Below are 22,675 nucleotides of genomic sequence, written 5' to 3' on the forward strand. Positions count from 1 at the left end.
ATGTAAATTGTGTTATGTATAACACAGGAATTGTGGTATGGTTATTGGAATTGGTTAAGGCATTGGCAGATGATTGTTGGCAAACTTGGCAGTTAGGCAGCAGCACTGCAGCAGCAAAATGTACTCGTCGTGACAAGTTCAGACAGACTTCAGAACGTCTTACTTTTACTATTTTTTAGTAACTGTTTTTGTCAGTGGCAGCTATAGTTATACTGTGGTGTTTTTCACACCAATTTATAAGTTATGAGATTTATTAACCTCGTTTAATGCGGTTATTTTAATAAATGTCATAACTTATAAATTGGTTTGAAAAATACACAGTATAATAGCGGCTAGCACTGACAAAAACAGTTACTAAAAAAAATAGTAAGAGTAAGACGTTCTGAACGTGGGACCGGGTCGGGTGGCTAAGTTGTATATTTTGTAAAATAAGGCTGCAGTCAGTGCAGTGCAGCAGCCATGAGTGCAGTTGAGATCAAAACGTCAAAACATAAACAGTCAGGCCTGTAAAGCGTGGGAATTTTAGCCCCACCTACAAGACACCCACACACTCTCTCTGTGGCTGTGCACAAGTCTCCCTCACCTGCTTCCTTTCCTGGAAATGTTGGGAGGTAAACTATTATGATATGCTTGCTGTGCTGAACAAACCTCCCAAGCTATGCTGTCCTAAGACATTGAAGTAGCTGCTTCTGCTTCTATAAGCTTTTCCTGAAAACTTTAGGGAAATAGTGTTAAATAACTTTCCAATTTACATCTAATATCTGATTATCTGCATTCTTTTGATATCCTTTGTTGAAATCATATCTAAATATGCTCATTAGATACTGTGCATACTTAGATATTATTTTCAACAAAGGATATCAAAAGAATGAAGAAAATCAGATATCCTTTGTTGAAAATCATATCTAAATATGCTCATTAGCTACTGTGCATATTTAGATATGATTTTCAACAAAGGATATCAAAAGAATGAAGAAAATCAGATATCCTTTGTTGGAAATCATATCTAAATATGCTCATTAGCTACTGCACATATTTAGATATGATTTTCAACAAAGGATATCTGATTTTCTTCATTCTTTTGATATCCTTGGTTGAAAATCATATCTAAATATGCTCAGTAGCTACTGCGCATATTTAGATATGATTTTCAACAAAGGATATCAAAAGAATGAAGAAAATCAGATATCCTTTGTTGAAAATCATATCTTAATATGCTCAGTAGCTACTGATTGGTGGCTGCATATACATACCTCATGCAATTGGCTCACCCATGTGCATTGCTATTTCTTCAACAAAGGATATCTAAATAATGAAGGCGTATCCGATTCCTAGCCACTGCCTCACCAGCCTCTGACCTCACCGCACATCACTGAGATACAAAGCAGACATTTCTTGGCAAGATGTATTATGCATATTAAAAAGTGAGAGGTACAACCTGTTCATGTGTGTTGTGGTTTTCATCTTGTACATGTTACGACTTTTTAACTCATCTAGATAGGGAAAACATGACAGTACATCTCCACTCTGCTTGCTGTCTGACTCCTTTTATGGTAAACCCTCCAACCAGCTGTTTCCTTTTGATAAACTATCAGATGTTGCTTAAAATTAGGCAGAATGAGTTGCTTTAATGGCTACTGTTGTACAAGGAAACTCATTATGAAGTGAACAGCCACAACAAATGAATAATAAAATCACTTATCATTGTTTTGTAGATGGTTCATAATATATTTCCATCTATATTTGAGCTAAGTAAAAAGGAACTTTTGCAAGAAAAAGTGGCAAGACGTATTGCATTGGGTATTAAAATGTATCTTTGATTTAAAAAAAAATAATTATAATTACTTTTTTTATCATTATGAACAAAACAAATTGGACAGCCCTTGCCAGCTTTTCTCTGGCTGGTGATATATTTGAGACTGAAATAAATTTTGACACCTTAGCATAAAGGGGTTAGTTGACCAGTCTTCTACATTTTCTTTTTTTTTTGGTTTGGTTGCAGAAAGCAATATTATAGACTAAGCTGAATAAATATGAACGTAAAATAATGATGTAATAGTTTGTTACCTTACAGGCACTTAGGCAATCCGCTCAGCCTAATATAGATTGGTTGTAAACCGGTTAATGATGTCTATAGATAGGAGATTATTACTTACAGCAAATAAGTCACTGTTTATCTTCCAAGCAGATTTGTTAATAAACTTCACAATAAAGCAAATACATTACATTCTCAGGAAATTAAGTGTAAATGATGGGTTGCAGCCTATGTTGGCAGCTAATGGGTTAAAGTGACACATAAGTACAAAAATAAAGATAGTGTAGAAGATGATGCCCCCCATAAGTGCACCCTGAATCTCTGATATTTAGCTTGCTGGGCAGCTTTTGCACCCCCACAAATTGTATAGAACCACCCCTGAGCAGAACATAGTTCTGTGATTCAGATAAAGCAAGCACTTTCCAGATCCTACTGAGCATGTGTAAAAGAACTCAATATATTGCAACAATATTTCTTAACAATGTTAAACATTGTTGCAAATATTCCTACCCTTTAGTGCTATGCAATGTATAAGATTGTTAAAAACATTCTTATATACAGTACATGGCTGCATATAGTGCTTTGGACTCCTGAGCCTATGCAGTTATGTTCTTTAGCAAAGGACACAAAGAGAACAAAGCCATTTTGATAATAGAAGTTAAAAGGAACGTTGTTTAAAATCTCATTCTCTATCTGAATAACAACAGTTTAATTGTTGCTTTCGTGCCCTTGTGACAACGTTCCTTTATTAGAAAGGTTATAGCTGTATTTCCCTTTTATATACTACAAGACATTTCAAAAGGGATCAATCGCATATTTTATACAGCACATGAAAGAAGGGATCTTCTCAGTTTGCGTGAATGTTACTCGGCACAGTGCCACGTTACACCAATATGTAATGTACTTATATGGTCTTTGGCTATGCTCCTATGTTCTTGGATAGAAAACACACACCTGGCATTGATAAACATTACATCTACTAAACAGCAAAAGAGATTTAAAGAAACGTTTCACATAAACACACTCAGCTTGTAAACCAACGCCCTCACTGTTTTTCAAACAAGTTTCCGCTGCATTTCCTATTACTTTTCTCTTCATTTAATGACACAGCCGCAACATGTTTTAAAAAATATCATTAGATAGTAGCATATTAACTGGGTATGACATTTTTGATTGGAAAATGATATTTTTAAAAGTTCTGTAAATTATTTATAAATGAGTAAAACTGTCATTCAAATCTTATTAAACTTACTTTCAAGATTCAAATAGAGCTTATAGTTTAAACAAACAAACAACAACAACAATCTCCAATTGACTATTCTTATTTAAGGGACAGGAATCCCCAATTTTTTTTTAAGATTTGGATAGAACATACAAATTTAAACCACTTTCCAGTTTACTTCTATTATCTCATGTGCTTCATTCTCTTGTTATCCTTTGCTGAAAGAACAGCATTGCACTACTGGCAGCTGAACACATCTAGTTAGCCAATCACAAGGGACAAATGTGTTCAGGCACCAATCAGCAGCTAGCTCCCACTAGTGTAGGATATGTGCGTGTTCTTTTTCAACAAGGGATACCATAAAAACAAAGCACATTTGAAAATAGAAGTGAATTTTAAAATGTTTTAAAATTACCTGCTCTATTTGAATCATGCAAGTTTAATTTTGAGTTTCCTATCCCTTTAACGCTTTCACTCTTGAAACTTCTTGTTTAAACTGTTAGGACCCAGAAGTAAGAATTTAGGTGCCTTTAGATACATTTATAGTCATCCTTTTTCAAGGCATTTGTCTTATTATCTCCCTGTGGTGACAATGTTCTCAACCTTCAATACATAGAGTTGTAGTTAAAGGGACATTCAAGTCAAAATTAAACTTTTAGGATTCAGAATAGGGCATGCAAATTTAAACACCTTCCAATGTACTTTTATCATCATATTTGCTTTGTTCTCTTAGTATTCTTTATAAAACGCTAAACCTAGGTAGGCTCATGAACTGATTAAAGGCTGCCTCTTATTTCAGTGCATTTTGACAGTTGTTCACAATTAGACACTGATTGTTCATGGGTGGTCATATAGATAACTTTGAGCTCACGCCCGTGGAGTTATTTATGAGTCTGCACTGATTGGCTAAAATGCAAGTCTGTCAAAAGAACTGAGATAAGGAGCAGTCTGCAGAAGCTTAGATACAAGGTAATCACAGAGGTAAAAAGTATATTAATTTAACCGTGTTGGTTATGCAAAACTGGGGAATGGGTAATAAAGGGATTATCTATCTTTTCAAACAATAAAAAAATTCAAATAGAATGTCCCTTTATGGACCATTCATTGTATAATCCACAAATGCACAATAAAAAGACAATGCAATAGCTCTTACTCTGAATTTCAAAGTATCAGTAGATTTTTTTTTCTGAGAAATTTAAAATATTGGTTAATTTCCCTTCCCATTGTATCATGTGACAGCTATCAGCCAATTACAGACTCATATTTGTACACACTGTGAACTCCTGCACATGCTCAGTAGTAGCTGGTGCCTCAGAAAGTGCACATATAAAAAGACTGATAACACGATAATGGAAGTAAACTGGAAAGTTGTTTAAAATGTAATGTGCTATCTTAATCATGTTTAATTTTGACTCTAGTATCCCTTTAGCATACTAAGTTATACTCAGGAGCATGCACATGAATGGAGTGCTACATGTGAATGATAGTTACAAACATTGTTGCAAACACTGCTGCCCTAGAGGGATTATGACACGTGTACGCCCCTGAACCTACATCAGTGTGCTCTCTTTGAAAGGAGTTAAATTTCAGCAAAGGATACAAAGGAAAAGAGATACATTTTATAAAATAAATCAATTGGAAAATTTGTTTTTCTTAATGCTCTCTCTATCTGAATCATGAAAATGTAATTTTGACTTCTAAGTCTATTAAAACTGACCTTGGCTGGACAGTGACTCAAAATTAATTTTAAATATAGTGAAAGCTAGATATTAATATGGTGAGATGGTAAAACCAATGACGGGGAATAATCGCAATACCATGTTTAATGGCACTTTATGAGTAGAGGCTGAAAGTGTGTGGTCCTAAATTGTGATTATGCTAAAAACATGCAAGATAGTTTTGCAACCATTTTTGTTACCCTTAAAAAGATGTATGTGTCAGGTCAAATTTACTGTACATTGTAAATACCATATTTATACATTTTAATTATATATATTGTATGAATTGTCTAGTGAGCACATACATTTGACTATATAAATCTTTTCAAATAATCTTTTGTCACAGACACAAACTATCTGTAAAAGAATACAGCCAATGCTAAAAATATTGCTCTCAGATCCCACACATTAGTATAGCCCCTTTCAGTTTATTATTTATAAAGGGAACAGGAAATAAACAGATATCACTTACTCAAGCTAATGTACATGACAGACATGCACTGCGTTCACTAAAAATAGTCATTTGAACCATATCAAAAGCAACTGCAGATTTCACTGGAACTTTCCATGGAAAGTCATTTTTTCACATGACAAACTTTACTTCCATTAAAATAAATGGAATGTCTAGGCAATACAAAATTCATTAGGAAATTTGGGAAACTGCAAATTTGAATTTGAGTAGTAAAATAAAAACATTTATGAATCATTTTTACAGATAGTTATTGAATAAATATGCCTTTAATTTATTACATTTAGTTGTTGCAATGAAATGTTTTCAATGCATGTACATCCCGTTGTCTGAGGAATTACATATACTGTCTTGCTATATAATTCAGTTGCAACATGTGCTTCCTTTAATTCCATGCTTACACATCTTTCTGTTGTTTAAATTCCATGCTTACACAACTTACTAATGGATTAATTCCATGCTTACACATCTTCCTATTATTTAATTCCATGCTTTCACTTCTTTCTATTGGTTTAATTCCATGCTTTCACATCATCCTATTGGTTTAATTCCATGCTTTCACATTTTTCTATTAGTTTAATTCCATGCTTTCACATCTTCTTATTGGTTTAATTCCATGCTTTCACATCTTCCTATTGGTTTAATTCCATGCTTTCACGTCATCCTATTGGTTTAATTCCATGCTTTCACGTCTTCCTATTGGTTTAATTCCATGCTTTCACATCTTCCTATTGGTTTAATTTCATGCTTTCACATCTTCCTATTGCTTTAATTCGATGCTTTCACGTCATCCTATTGGTTTAATTCGATGCTTTCACGTCTTCCTATTGGTTTAATTTCATGCTTTCACATCTTCCTGTTGGTTTAATTCCATGCTTTCACATCATCCTATTGGTTTAATTCCATGCTTTCACATCTTCCTATTGGTTTAATTCCATGCTTTCACATCTTCCTACTGGTTTAATTCCATGCTTTCACGTCTTCCTATTGGTTTAATTCCATTCTTTCACATCTTCCTACTGGTTTAATTCCATTCTTTCACCTCCTCCTATTGGATTAAATGTATGATTTTACCTTCTGCTTTTGCATTAATTCCATGCTGGTATTTAATGACATAAGAATTAATTCACATTTGTATTTTCTAGTATAAGATTAGATCCATGCTTGTACTCCCAGTCAAAAAAATACTTACATTGTTCGATGTCCTGCTATCAGACTAATTTCATGCACAGTGTCCTGTTAAATTATTAATTGTATCCCCTGCTATGAGACTGATTATACATGTACCTTCCACCATCAAAATGTATTTCATGTTTGTACCTTCAGTTACTGACTTAATTCCATGTTTGTATCTCCTGCTCTAAATTAATATATTGTATTTCCTGGTATTTTATTCCAATCTTATACTTTCTTAAAAAGAAAATAATTGCATTCTCATACTTCCTCCTATCAAATTTGATCCATACTTGTACTTCCTGCTATTGGAAAGATTCCATGATTCTGCTTACTGATACAACTTGATCACATGCTTGTACCTTGTGCCAAATAAATTCTAGTATTGTGGTTGTTGTTACTGGACTGATTTTGAAGAATTGGTTCCATGCTGATAATTCTTGGTACTGTATCAGTTCTATGTTTGTGCTTCCTGCTATTGGACTAATTCTGTCCTTGTGCTTATTGCACTTTGATTCATTGAATGCTTATATTTTCTGTTATAAGATTAATTTCCTACTTGTATTTCCTGCTATTAAGGTTATTCCCTGGTTTAACTATTGGCTATTGGATTAATTCCATGTCTTTATCTCCTGCTAATAGATTGATTTTGTAGAAATATAAAGATCTGTACAGCTTCTAATGATTTGTTTTATCTTATTTACAGATCGTGAAGACCAGTCTATCCTGTGCACGTAAGTAACAGCAATATCTGATTTAAAAAATGTTTTGTTTAAAACACAAGAATGAAAATGAAAATAAAACATAAAATGCTATTATTCCAAATCGACAAAAAAATGCTAAAGTAATTTTTAAATATGCTTATTATACATCCGCAATTAAGGACTGTACTGCAAAATATCTGCATACTTAACAAATATTTTATAAGCATTTAAAACCACAGTCTTTATAATTTTTCATTCTGTTAAAAAACCCTTGAAAAGTCTGATGTGTATGTTTATTATTTTTATTTCCATTACTGTGGCTAGTTATAGAAATATATAAATTAATCCTTACACTGATCAAGCAATCACTGTGTAACATGCTTATGGATTAAGGTTCTGAAACCTACTGTAACCATTCCAGCCTTTCTGTGGCTTATAGCAGTAGCATTATCTACTATTTTAACTTTATTTATGCGTGAGCTGCTGCCTGCTGCCCAACTGACCCTCTCTTTTCCTGAAGTCCTTAGGAAATAGCACATTGATTTTTTTGTAATAGATTCATTCCGAACAACCAAATATCAGATGAAACATTTTTTGTGTGTGTGATGATTCATCCGAAACAAGTTTTTTTATTTGTCTGTGCACATCTAATACATAAATATACATTTTACTGGAAATTTGGTTTTGTGTTTAGAGTCCTTTTAAATTCTCTTTACTTTCATTTTATGAGTTTAATGTCTTTGTAAGATAAGTTTAACTACTAACACATGTAAGAGTGAGATTTATTATTTAAAGCTGGCAGTCTTTAAAAAAGAACGGGCAGAGGGTTTACCCCTAAACAAGTAAATATCATTTAAAAAGAAGAGAAAGTCATGTGTTCAATCCTGATGACAGAGGACCACAGTATTTTTTTTTAACCAAAAGTGCATCACAAATTATAGCTATACAAAGCTTTGCAATAATCTAATATGATAAATAAGAAATGTGTACAATAGCAAAGATAAAACACTACAGTCTCTAATGTAACATACAATTGAAGGTAAAATCAGAAATGTCTTGGATAATTTTTTTTTTAAAACACAGCCTTTTGTAAATTAAATTTAAAATAAGACAATTTATTCCAAAACAAAATAAAATGTAGATTTAACTGAGTAGGGTCACTAGGGCCTAGATTTGGAGTTTGGCGGTAAAAGGGCTGTTAACGCTCCGCGGGCTTTTTTCTGGCCGCACCATAAATTTAACTCTGGTATCGAGAGTTCAAACAAATGCTGCGTTAGGCTCCAAAAAAGGAGCGTAGAGCATTTTTACCGCAAATGCAACTCTCGATACCAGAGTTGCTTACGGACGCGGCCAGCCTCAAAAACGTGCTCGTGCACGATTCTCCCATAGAAAACAATGGGGCTGTTTGAGCTGAAAAAAAACCTAACACCTGCAAAAAAGCAGCGTTCAGCTCCTAACGCAGCCCCATTGTTTCCTATGGGGAAACACTTCCTACGTCTGCACCTAACACTCTAACATGTACCCCGAGTCTAAACACCCCTAAGCTTACACTTATTAACCCCTAATCTGCCGCCCCCGCTATCGCTGACCCCTGCATATTTTTTTAACCCCTAATCTGCCGCTCCGTAAACCGCCGCCACCTACGTTATACTTATGTACCCCTAATCTGCTGCCCCTAACCCCGCCGACCCCTGTATTACATTTATTAACCCCTAACCTGCCCCCCACAACGTCGCCGCCAGCTACTTAAAATAATTAACCCCTAATCTTCCGACCGCAAAGCGCCGCCACCTACGTTATCCCTATGTACCCCTAATCTGCTACCCCTAACACCGCCGACCCCTATATTATATTTATTAACCCCTAATCTGCCCCCCTCAACGTCGCCGACACCTGCCTACACTTATTAACCCCTAATCTGCCGAGCGGACCTGAGCGCTACTATAATAAAGTTATTAACCCCTAACCCGCCTCACTAACCCTATCATAAATAGTATTAACCCCCTAATCTGCCCTCCCTAACATCGCCGACACCTAACTTCAATTATTAACCCCTAATCTGACGACCGGAGCTCACCGCTATTCTAATAAATTGATTAACCCCTAAAGCTAAGTCTAACCCTAACACTAACACCCCCCTAACTTAAATATAATTTACATCTAACGAAATAAATTAACTTTTATTAAATAAATGATTCCTATTTAAAGCTAAATACTTACCTGTAAAATAAATCCTAATATAGCTACAATATAAATTATAATTATATTATAGCTATTTTAGGATTAATATTTATTTTACAGGCAACTTGGTATTTATTTTAACTAGGTACAATAGCTATTAAATAGTTAAGAACTATTTAATAGTTACCTAGTTAAAATAATAACAAATTTACCTGTAAAATAAATCCTAACCTAAGATATAATTAAACCTAACACTACCCTATCAATAAAATAATTAAATAAACTACCTACAATTACCTACAATTAACCTAACACTACACTATCAATAAATTAATTAAACACAATTCCTACAAATAAATACAATTAAATAAACTAGCTAAAGTACAAAAAATAAAAAAGAACTAAGTTACAAAAAATAAAAAAATATTTACAAACATAAGAAAAATATTACAACAATTTTAAACTAATTACACCTACTCTAAGCCCCCTAATAAAATAACAAAGCCCCCCAAAATAAAAAATTCCCTACCCTATTCTAAATTAAAAAAGTTACAAGCTCTTTTACCTTACCAGCCCTGAACAGGGCCCTTTGCGGGGCATGCCCCAAGAATTTCAGCTCTTTTGCCTGTAAAAGAATAAATACAATACCCCCCCCCCAACATTACAACCCACCACCCACATACCCCTAATCTAACCCAAACCCCCCTTAAAGAAACCTAACACTAAGCCCCTGAAGATCTTCCTACCTTGTCTTCACCATCCAGGTATCACCGATCCGTCCTGGCTCCAACATCTTCATCCAACCCAAGCGGGGGTTGGCGATCCATCATCCGGTGCTGAAGAGGTCCAGAAGAGGCTCCAAAGTCTTCCTCCTATCCGGCAAGAAGAGGACATCCGGACCGGCAAACATCTTCTCCAAGCGGCATCTTCGATCTTCTTCCATCCGGTGCGGAGCGGGTCCATCTTGAAGCAGGCGACTCGGATCCATCCTCTTCTTCCGTTGTCTCCCGACTAATGACGGTTCCTTTAAGGGACGTCATCCAAGATGGCGTCCCTCGAATTCCGATTGGCTGATAGGATTCTATCAGCCAATCGGAATTAAGGTAGGAATTTTCTGATTGGCTGATGGAATCAGCCAATCAGAATCAAGTTCAATCCGATTGGCTGATCCAATCAGCCAATCAGATTGAGCTCGCATTCTATTGGCTGATCGGAACAGCCAATAGAATGCGAGCTCAATCTGATTGGCTGATTGGATCAGCCAATCGGATTGAACTTGAATCTGATTGGCTGATTCCATCAGCCAATCAGAAAATTCCTACCTTAATTCCGATTGGCTGATAGAATCCTATCAGCCAATCGGAATTCGAGGGACGCCATCTTGGATGACGTCCCTTAAAGGAACCATCATTAGTCGGGAGACAACGGAAGAAGAGGATGGATCCGCGTCGCCTGCTTCAAGATGGACCCGCTCCGCACCGGATGGAAGAAGATCGAAGATGCCGCTTGGAGAAGATGTTTGCCGGTCCGGATGTCCTCTTCTTGCCGGATAGGAGGAAGACTTTGGAGCCTCTTCTGGACCTCTTCAGCACCGGATGATGGATCGCCAAACCCCGCTTGGGTTGGATGAAGATGTTGGAGCCAGGACGGATCGGTGATACCTGGATGGTGAAGACAAGGTAGGAAGATCTTCAGGGGCTTAGTGTTAGGTTTCTTTAAGGGGGGTTTGGGTTAGATTAGGGGTATGTGGGTGGTGGGTTGTAATGTTGGGGGGGGGGTATTGTATTTATTCTTTTACAGGCAAAAGAGCTGAAATTCTTGGGGCATGCCCCGCAAAGGGCCCTGTTCAGGGCTGGTAAGGTAAAAGAGCTTGTAACTTTTTTAATTTAGAATAGGGTAGGGAATTTTTTATTTTGGGGGGCTTTGTTATTTTATTAGGGGGCTTAGAGTAGGTGTAATTAGTTTAAAATTGTTGTAATATTTTTCTTATGTTTGTAAATATTTTTTTATTTTTTGTAACTTAGTTCTTTTTTATTTTTTGTACTTTAGCTAGTTTATTTAATTGTATTTATTTGTAGGAATTGTGTTTAATTAATTTATTGATAGTGTAGTGTTAGGTTAATTGTAGGTAATTGTAGGTAGTTTATTTAATTATTTTATTGATAGGGTAGTGTTAGGTTTAATTATATCTTAGGTTAGGATTTTTTTTACAGGTAAATTTGTTATTATTTTAACTAGGTAACTATTAAATAGTTCTTAACTATTTAATAGCTATTGTACCTAGTTAAAATAAATACCAAGTTGCCTGTAAAATAAATATTAATCCTAAAATAGCTATAATATAATTATAATTTATATTGTAGCTATATTAGGATTTATTTTACAGGTAAGTATTTAGCTTTAAATAGGAATCATTTATTTAATAAGAGTTAATTTATTTCGTTAGATGTAAATTATATTTAAGTTAGGGGGGTGTTAGTGTTAGGGTTAGACTTAGCTTTAGGGGTTAATCAATTTATTAGAATAGCGGTGAGCTCCGGTCGTCAGATTAGGGGTTAATAATTGAAGTTAGGTGTCGGCGATGTTAGGGAGGGCAGATTAGGGGGTTAATACTATTTATGATAGGGTTAGTGAGGCGGGTTAGGGGTTAATAACTTTATTATAGTAGCGCTCAGGTCCGCTCGGCAGATTAGGGGTTAATAAGTGTAGGCAGGTGTCGGCGACGTTGAGGGGGGCAGATTAGGGGTTAATAAATATAATATAGGGGTCGGCGGTGTTAGGGGTAGCAGATTAGGGGTACATAGGGATAACGTAGGTGGCGGCGCTTTGCGGTCGGAAGATTAGGGGTTAATTATTTTAAGTAGCTGGCGGCGACGTTGTGGGGGGGCAGGTTAGGGGTTAATAAATGTAATACAGGGGTCGGCGGGGTTAGGGGCAGCAGATTAGGGGTACATAAGTATAACGTAGGTGGCGGTCGGCAGATTAGGGGTTAAAAATTTTAATCGAGTGGCAGCGATGTGGGGGGAGCTCGGTTTAGGGGTATATAGGTAGTTTATGGGTGTTAGTGTACTTTAGGGTACAGTAGTTAAGAGCTTTATGAACCGGCGTTAGCCAGAAAGCTCTTAACTCCTGCTATTTTCAGGCGGCTGGAGTTTTGTCGTTAGAGCTCTAACGCTCACTTCAGAAACGACTCTAAATACCAGCGTTAGAAAGATCCCATTGAAAAGATAGGATACGCAATTGACGTAAGGGGATCTGCGGTATGGAAAAGTCGCGGCTGAAAAGTGAGCGTTAGACCCTTTAATCACTGACTCCAAATACCAGCGGGCGGCCAAAACCAGCGTTAGGAGCCTCTAACGCTGGTTTTGACGGCTGCCGCCGAACTCCAAATCTAGGCCTAGGTGTGCTAAAGGTAAGCTCCCACTTAAAATATCTGTATATATAATTTGCCTTCTATAGAGATATTGTAGTAGAATTTGGAACAGTGCATTTAGAATACATTTACAGTACAAACATATTTACAATATGCTGCACTTATATGTTTTACTGTGTTCAAGACCAGCACAATATTTATGGGCGTAGGTCCCATGCGCTCACATTCTCCAATCGCACATGCTAGCAGTGACGCATTTGGCAACATAAGTTGTGATACTCTGAGCATGTGCATTTGAGATATGCACGTGCACCAGACCTATGACCCTGTGCAAAAGCATTGTTTAACAAAGAAGAACAGAATCAATTATAATTAAAGCATAAAATGTGAAAATTAAATGCACTAGTGTGTTAGAGGTTATGTTTGCATTTTTGCTTTCATATAACTATTTGCTTAACCCCTGCAAATGTGATAAACACATAGGTAAAGTCAATTCACTACTGGTAGCTAGCTGAACACATTTGATGAGCCAATAACAAGAGGCATTTATGTGCAGCCACCAATCACCAGCTAGCGCCCAGTAGTGCATTGCTGCTCCTGAGCCTACCTAGGTATGCTTTTAAACAGTGAAGTTTTTTAAAATTGAATGATCTATGTGAACCATGAAAGTTTAATTTTTAATTTCATGTCCCTTTAAATTTGTTTAGAAAGTGTTGATGCTTCAATTGTATAAAGGGGTTTTTAAAATAGCACTACTGCAAATTGTTACAATAATATTAATCAAATATGCCCTCTGTTTTGTTAGGCAAGTTTTTTTTTGTTTAGTTTTGGAGGTCAAAATTAAACATTCTTTATTCTTTCTGGTGGCTACAATAAGTGGTATGAAATAAATTAAGGTTGACACTTTAAATTAAGTTGACACTTTTGATCTGGACACCAGATTACACCAATTTGCACTCTGAGCCAATCCAAATTCTCTACTAGGGCCTGATAATCTAAAGCTCTCCTGTCTGGCGAGATGATCTAAAGCTCTCCTCAATGGTGAGATGATCTAAAGCTCCCCTCTCTGGCAAGATGATCTAAAGCTCTCCTCTCTGGTGAGATGATCTAAAGCTTTCCACTCTGGCGAGATGATCTAAACCTCTCCTCTCTGGCAAGATGATCTAAAGCTCTCCTCTCTGGTGAGGCAATCTAAAGCTCTCCTCTCTGGCAAGATGATCTAAAGCTTTCCTCTCTGGCAAGATGATCTAAAGCTCTCCTCTTTGGCAAGATAATCTAAAGCTCTCCTCTCTGGTGAGATGATCTAAAGTTCTCCTCTATGGCAAGAGGATCTAAAGCTCTCCTCTCTGGTGAGACAATCTAAAGTTCTCCTCTCTGGCAAGATGATCTAAAGCTCTCCTCTCTGGCAAGATAATCTAAAGCTCTCCTCTCTGGTGAGATGATCTCAAGCTCTCCTCTTTGGTAAGATGATCTCAAGCTCTCCTCTCTGGTAAGATGATCTAAAGCTCTCCTCTCTGGTGAGATAATCTAAAGCTCTCTTCTCTGGTGAGATGATCTAAAGCTCTCCTCTCTGGTGAGATGATCTAAATCTCTCCTCTCTGGCGAGATGATCTAAAGCTCTCCTCTCTGGTGAGATAATCTAAAGCTCTCCTCTCTGGTGAGATAATCTAAAGCTCTCCTCTCTGGTGAGATGATCTAAATCTCTCCTCTCTGGTGAGATAATCTAAATCTCTCCTCTCTGGTGAGATAATCTAAAGCTCTCCTCTCTGGTGAGATGATCTAAAGCTCTCCTCTCTGGTGAGATAATCTAAAGCTCTCCTCTCTGGTGAGATGATCTAAAGCTCTCCTCTCTGGTGAGATGATCTAAATCTCTCCTCTCTGGTGAGATAATCTAAAGCTCTCCTCTCTGGTGAGATGATCTAAAGCTCTCCTCTCTGGTGAGATAATCTAAAGCTCTCCTCTCTGGTGAGATGATCTAAAGCTCTCCTCTCTGGTGAGATGATCTAAATCTCTCCTCTCTGGCGAGATGATCTAAAGTTCTCCTCTCTGGTGAGATGATCAAAAGCTCTCCTCTCTGGTGAGATAATCTAAAGCTCTCCTCTCTGGCGAGATGATCTAAAGTTCTCCTCTCTGGTGAGATGATCTAAAGCTCTCCTCTCTGGTGAGATGATCTAAAGTTCTCCTCTCTGGTGAGATGATCAAAAGCTCTCCTCTCTGGTGAGATAATCTAAAGCTCTCCTCTCTGGCAGGATGATCTAAAGCCCTCTACTCTGGTGAGATGATCTAAAGCTAAAGATAATTTTAAAGCGATATGAAACCCAAAATTTTCCTTTTTTGATGCAGATAGAACATACCACTTTAAAAAAGTTTCCAATTTACTTCTATTGTTAAATTTGCTTTGTTCCCATGATATTCTGGGTTGAAGAGATACCTAGGTAGGTGTCTGGAGAACTGCATGGCAGGAAATAGTGCTTGCAAATGGATAACATTCCTGCAAAACTGCTGCCATATAGTGCTCCAGAAATGGACAGGCTCCAGAGTTTACATCCCTGCTTTTCAACAAAAGATACAAAGATAACAAAGAAAAATTGATAATAGAAGTATATTAGAACATTGTTTAACCGCATGCTCTATATGAACAATGAAAGAAAAAATGTGGGTTTCATATCCCTTTAAAGGGACACACTAAACAAAATCAATAGCAAACGATATCCCAAAGGGCTGGAAACAAAACTTGCATGATATTGCCGGTCCATTTGCACTGCGTATGACTTGATAACGTTTTTTTGTTCAATCTCCATTTAATTGTCAGCAACAAAAGTAAGTTGTTTAAATCCCTTCAGCAATGAAAATGTTAAGAGCTATCTTACTATGAGAGCAAGCAATGCCTTGGAGCACAGCATGACAATTAGCAGAAATTGATGCCATATATGGTCAGACACCCAGGAATTTCAACAAATGGCAAAGAGATAGAAGGCACTTTTAGCCTACGACAAAAAGGAAATGTGAGTTAAATTATTACGACCACAGCATAACCTTTAGGGAGAAAAAAGTCAGATGTTCACTAGGGAAGGTTTTCCCTTTTTTTTTTTCTTTCAAGGAGCACAAAATACAAGTTTTTTGCCCCAAGGTATGGTTAACGGGAAATGCTGAGTAGAGAAATATTTATGTTGTTGCTTTCCCACAGGATTTTTATCCTTATCTGATTTACACAAACTTATTTAAACACAAATAAACAAGACTTTCTTACATAGGAAGAATGAAGCCCCTTGTACAGAGAGAGGGGTAATATAGGAGAACAACTTCCTAGAATATTTATATTCAACAAATTCTATCATGTCTCATTAAAGGTTAAATACATATGTACATTTTACTTCTTTCACTCCCTCCATCCCAATGTGATTATGGTGATATCTACTTGTACACAGTGATTGCACAAATATGTAATTTGTCACTGTGAAGAAGACCATGAATATATATTCCACCAGACTTTTCAAGGGGCATATACCTGAACTTCTTTTGATTTGCAAAATGGTGCTAAACAAATTGTGTTAAATTATTTTTAAAATATCCGTTTTGTATGCAGACTTCTGATATGCCGTTCCTAACCAGTCATGTGACTAGAGCGGCGGTTTCTGCTCAGGACCTGCAGTGCTCTGCACTTTGCGGGGTTTAAACACACAGTAGCGTAGTCACATGCTCTTTATAGCATGTCATTTTTTGACCCTTGAAAGGGGTATGAAAGGGAAAATTAAACTTTTATGGTTTAGACAGAGCATGCCATTTCAAGGGAATTTTCAGTTTACTTCTATTACCAAATTGATTTAATTCTTATGTTATTGTTTGTTAAAGAGATATCTAAATAGGTGGCGTGCACATTCCTGAAGCTCTACATGATGGGAAATAGTGCTGCCGTCTAGTGCTCTTGCTAATGTATAACATTGTTATAAAACTGCTGCCTTCTAGTGCTCTTGCTAATGTATAACATTGTTATAAAACTGCTGCCATCTAGTGCTCTTGCTAATGTATAACATTGTTATAAAACTGCTGCCTTCTAGTGCTCTTGCTAATGTATAACATTGTTATAAAAGCGCTGCCATATAGTGCTCTTGTTAATGTATAACATTGTTATAAAACTGCTGCCATCTAGTGCTCTTGCTAATGTATAACATTGTTATAAAACTGCTGCCATCTGGTGCTCTTGCTAATATATAACATTGTTATAAAACTGCTGCCATCTATTGCTCTTGCTAATGTATAACATTGTTACAAAACTGCTGCCATCTAGTGCTCTTGCTCATGTATAACATTATTATAAAACTGCTGCCATCTAGTGCTCTTGCTAATGTATAACATTGTTATAAAACTGCTGCCTTCAAGTGCTCTTGCTAATGTATAACATTATTACAAAATTGCTGCCCTCTAGTGCTCCTGCTAATGTATAACATTCTTACAAAACTGCTGCCTTTCTAGTGCTCTTGCTAATGTATAACATTATTACAAAACTGCTGCCATCTAGTGCTCTTGCTAATGTATAACATTATTACAAAACTGCTGCCATCTAGTGCTCTTGCTAATGTATAACATTATTACAAAACTGCTGTCATCTAGTGCTCTTGCTAATGTATAACATAGTTATAAAACTGCTGCCATCTAGTGCTCTTGCTAATGTATAACATTATTATAAAACTGCTGTCATCTAGTGCTCTTGCTAATGTATAACATAGTTATAAAACTGCTGCCATCTAGTGCTCTTGCTAATGTATAACATTATTATAAAACTGCTGCCATCTAGTGCTCTTGCTAATGTATAACATAGTTATAAAACTGCTGCCATCTAGTGCTCTTGCTAATGTATAACATTCTTACAAAACTGCTGCCATATAGTCCTGCTAACACGTGGACACTCCTGAACTTCACCTTCCTGCTTTTCAATAAAGGATAACTAAATAACAAAGAAAATGTGATAATAGAAGTAAAGTTGTTTAAAATTGTATTCTCTATTTGTATCATGAAATAAAAATTTTGGGTTTTATGTCCCTTTAAGGAAATAAATAAACTCTGCATAGAAATCAGCATCAACTACAGAATCCTGTCATAGACAACCTATTGCAAGAATGTTGTACATATTGAAAGGAAGTTTCCTTTTACTGGATACTTTCTTTTTAAGCCGCTGTTTTCCTCAGATTCACATCCACATGCTTCAACCCTTTAGAGTATTTTCCTGCTTAATCAAATAGAAATGCAACGGAATACACAACTTATAATTCATGTAAATTGCTGTATAATAGGAAACGCAATGCTGTACGTGAAAACCATACAAACGTTTCAATGTTTGCAGGAAAACCACACAAATGATTATATCTTTGTGTGTAACCCACATGACATTTTTTATTTTATAAGTTATTCAGATTCAGTATAAAAATATGTTATAAAAATATATAAATATGTTATAAAAATATATAAATATGTTATAAAAATACATGTGAAACTCCTCCCTTTTATGCTTCCATAGTTGTTGTTGCAGGGTGCTTAGATGAAGAGTCTGTGTTATAAAACACACATTTTGGGGCATATGTATCAAGCTCCGAATGTAGCTTGATGCCCCGTGTTTCTGGCGAGCCTGCAGACTCGCCAGAAACAGCAATTATGAAGCAGCGGTCGCAAAGACCGCTGCTCCATAACCTGTCCACCTGCTGGCCGCAATTCAACCCGATCGAGTACGATCGGGTTGATTGACACCCCCCTGCTGGCGGCCCATTGGCCGCGAGTCTGCAGGGGGCGGCGTTGCACCAGCAGCTCTTGTATTCAGCGATGTCTGTCGGACCTAATCCGCACTGTTGGATCAGGTCCGACAGACATTGTTAACTAGAGGCCATATTCTTATTTTCTGTGCGTGTCACTATCTTGGCACTTTTTCTTTTTTTGCTTACAATAGTGTTTAACAACAAGCTGATGGGGAACTTTTGTAGTATGATTAGGTGCAAATTTGTTTAGGTGTAAAGAATGCAAGTATGTATTGTTACTTGCAACAACCTACCTGGGTAAGTTTAGAGTATGTGACAATATAAGCTTGTTATGATGCTTAGTATAATTTTGATTAAGTGCCCGTATTTAAAAGCAGATTTGCTAATATTTATTCTGAACAGGACTAAAAGTATATTTAAGATGCCAAATGATATAATTGCTTATAATTTTAAATTTCTGTGTTACCTTAAGGCGCATGATGACCCGTATTAATGTCCCTTTAAATGTTACTGCAAAATTAGTTTAGTACAGGGGTATGAAAAAGACTAGGCAGAGAAGAGTTTTAACAACAACCGCTAAAATTATCCCAAAAATACATTGACATGAGCTGGTTCATTGAAGATCTATTATCTACAAATATGAATGTATGCAATTAAAACAATAACGTGCACTCTCTCTCTTGTTTCCTTTGATGTCACTGGCATACAAAATACACAGATTGCTTTGTTACTATTGACTTCTAGGTCTTGCGATTAATATTCTGTGAATGTGCATAACAACCTAATTAATTGTTTCAAGACTTCTTGTTTAGTTATTTGTGGCCAAAAAACTGTCAAAACAGGTTCAAATGAAGCTGCCATGATTCAGAGAGAGCCGGCTACTCTAACAGACTTTTCAATGGACTTATGTTACCAGATCCACTTCATTCTATTGGTGTCCTTTGTTGAAAAACATACCTAGGTAGGCTCAGGAGCAGCAATGCAATACTAAGAGCTACACACATATGCCTTTTTTCATATGTGTTCAGCTAGTTTCCAATATTGCATTAACAACAAAGGATACCAAGAGGCAGAAGTCATTTTGAAACTAGCAAAGAATCCGTATTAGGGTATATTCCTGTGTGAGAGGAAACATGGTGTCTATAATTACGCGGTATACCCGAAATGCGTCAGAGGTTCTAAGGGGTGTGTACATATTCCTTTTTACTTATGTTCGATACCCTGTGTTGTGTATTAATATTTTCCAATAAAGTATTTTACTTATACGAATGGAGCCGGTCTTTTGGGCCTGACTTTATTTTAATTATATATGATTGTCACATTTTCTTGTCCTTTTCCCCGCAGGGGTGAATCTGGTGCAGGAAAAACAGAGAATACCAAAAAAGTAATTCAGTATTTGGCCATGGTGGCTTCATCACATAAAGGAAAGAAAGATGCCACAATTACTGTAAGTATTATCTGCTTTATTCGTTGCAGAAACACGTTAACACTTAAAGTGATGGTAAACTTTAACTAATCAAATGCCATATATGTAATCTTTGCCATTAAAAATGTATATGTGTGCCGTTTTTAATCCCTCTGTGAAAGGGTTAAATTAGTTAATATACTAATGCTTCTATTGCAATATTAGGCCAGCCCACTTGGATTAACTCTTTTTTTTTTATGACAATTTCAGTGAACATCCAATCAACATGCTTGTCATTTGACAATCTTGAAGTCCAGCCCCTTTAAAGCCCTTAGAAAGCCTATGTAGAGAATGAGTAGAACTGCTCTTTACATCACAGCCCAGCCAAAAGAGGAAATGAAGGGGGGCGGAGGAACAGACAATACCAATTAGGATTTTAAACCCTTTGTCATACTATATATCAGTGATTTTCAACCTTTTTTTTGCTGTGGCACACTTTTTTACATTAAAAAAATCCTGCGGCACACCACCGTCCCAAAATTTTACAAAATAACACATTGTAGCTTAATACAGTATATATATATACACATACATACACACACACTGTACTGTGCTGTCATGCCATGCCTCCTACAAACTATACATGACATATTGACATTCATTCACAAACAATCATAATGATTGTCTGTGAATGAATGTCAATATGTTATGGTTGTAAATGACGCCTGATGAGCCTGTCACATACCTCCCAATATTTCAAAATTTGAAATAGGGACACCCCCGAACTGGGAAAAGTCCCCTCCCCCATCAGTCATCATCTCATTCAAAATAAAAAAACGACCCAGAATAAAAAACAAGCAAAATTTAACAAATATGTCATTCTGCCGCGGCACACCTGAGGATCTCTCACGGCACACTGGTTGAAAAACACTGCTATATATATATGGATGTGGTTTTAATTGCAAACTAATATATTTTTCATTGCAACATTTTTATAGTCTGAAATTTACCATCACTTTAACACAACCCTATTGAGGAAAATAAATATCTTAACCAACATTTGTTCTTCTGCCAAATAACTGACATATTAAGAATACACAGCTAAGTTACGAGTTTAATGTTTATGGAAAGATAAACGTTTGTTGGACTTGCTTAAGTCACTCTAGGTTAATGAATCTTAGACTAGGAAAATGAGAGCATGGAGCAATTTCTGCCAATTCACTGGGGCATATTTACTGAGCTTATAATAAACGCGCAGAGCTGAAAATAGCACATCAATTCTGAACTCTGCTGGTCATGACTTAAAAAGGACAGTACTGTCAAGTACTGGATTATACAAATTAGGTTTGATTTGCCTAAATATGAAAGTAGCATTGAAACCTCATAACATACTCATTAGCATATTGTTTATTATTATTAGCTAATTATAATTATTCACAGGAGCTGGTGGAAATTATGGTTTGACTACTAAACCAAACCATGATGCCAATACCTGTATATCGTAAATATATTTATATTCAAAGATGTAAATCATCTTTGCGTATTTACACTTTGACTGTAAGTCCCTTTAAGTTTTTTGCTATACAAATCTCAAAGTAGCTGTCTACGTACATTTGGGAAAAAAAGGGTGGGGGGCAGTGCTAGTTCCCAGTTATAATATCTTTTTCATTCAAAGAATGAAGTAAATCAGAGATATTTAAAAAGTATATACAGGTGGCCCTCGGTTTACAACGGTTCAATTTGCACCGTTTCAGAATAACAACCTTTTTTTCAGTCATGTGACTGCTATTGAAAAGCATTGAGAAGCAGTGCATTGATTAAAATAGCCAGTAGGTGGAGCTGTCCGCTTGTGTTGCAGCAAAGATATGCAAGCCACGCAAAATGAAATTAATCAGTTTAACCAGACCTGAGCTATCGAGCAGCTTGCAAAGGAACAAGATCTTCCTGTCTATAAATCAGTCCAGATTTGAATGCATAGAAAGAACTGTTTGCAGAAAAATGCAAGTAAAGTCTGTGTTGTGTGATTATTTTATTAGGTTTATAATGCTGTTTAGCAAATGTTTTTGTTCATTTAACTTAGTTTAAATATATATTCTGTGTTGTGTGATTATTTTATTAGGTTTATAATGCTGTTTAGTATTTAAAGTCTTCATTTCAAAGCTTTTTAAAATAATGTATTAGGTGTTACTTATGCCAATTTTGAGAGGAGCCTGGAACCTAACTCCCTCACTTCCCATTGACTTACATTATAAACTGGGTTTCAATTTACAATGGTTTCGATTTACAACCATTCCTTCTGGAACCTAACCCCGGCGTAAACTGAGGGCTACCTGTATTTATTACAAATATTCTTTAGAACACAAAAAATAATAGTTGGAAGAAGATTCTTGTTTTATATGCTGGTTAAACAAACATGCATATAACAACAATATGTACATACATAGATTCATAAACAGACTGATCATACATTAGAAAACAAGGCTTATTGAGGTATTTTGGTTGGCAGATGAATAACATATATATGTATAGATGTCATATAGTAAAACTTTCAGTTCTAAGTTTTAACTGTGAAATACAAATTACCTTGAATTAAACAGATAATAAAAAAACATTGTAATGTATTTGTTTTTGTTTTTTTCTTGTAAAAA

The 22,675-nt window shown here is 36.1% G+C and overlaps 1 protein-coding gene across 2 annotated transcripts in view; it reads left to right on the forward strand.

Moving 5' to 3' along the window:
• LOC128642017 (myosin-11) overlaps positions 1-22,675 on the forward strand; it is a 122,826-nt gene that overhangs the window by 32,276 nt on the left and 67,875 nt on the right. For both annotated transcript variants that reach the window (XM_053694652.1, XM_053694653.1), the window contains exons 4-5: positions 7,324-7,351; positions 19,967-20,069. In XM_053694652.1, the coding sequence (XP_053550627.1) occupies positions 7,324-7,351; positions 19,967-20,069 (131 nt within the window). The remainder of the gene's footprint in view (positions 1-7,323; positions 7,352-19,966; positions 20,070-22,675) is intronic.

This window comes from Bombina bombina, chromosome 11 (genome assembly GCF_027579735.1).
Source record: "Bombina bombina isolate aBomBom1 chromosome 11, aBomBom1.pri, whole genome shotgun sequence".
Classification (NCBI taxonomy): Eukaryota; Metazoa; Chordata; class Amphibia; order Anura; family Bombinatoridae; genus Bombina; species Bombina bombina.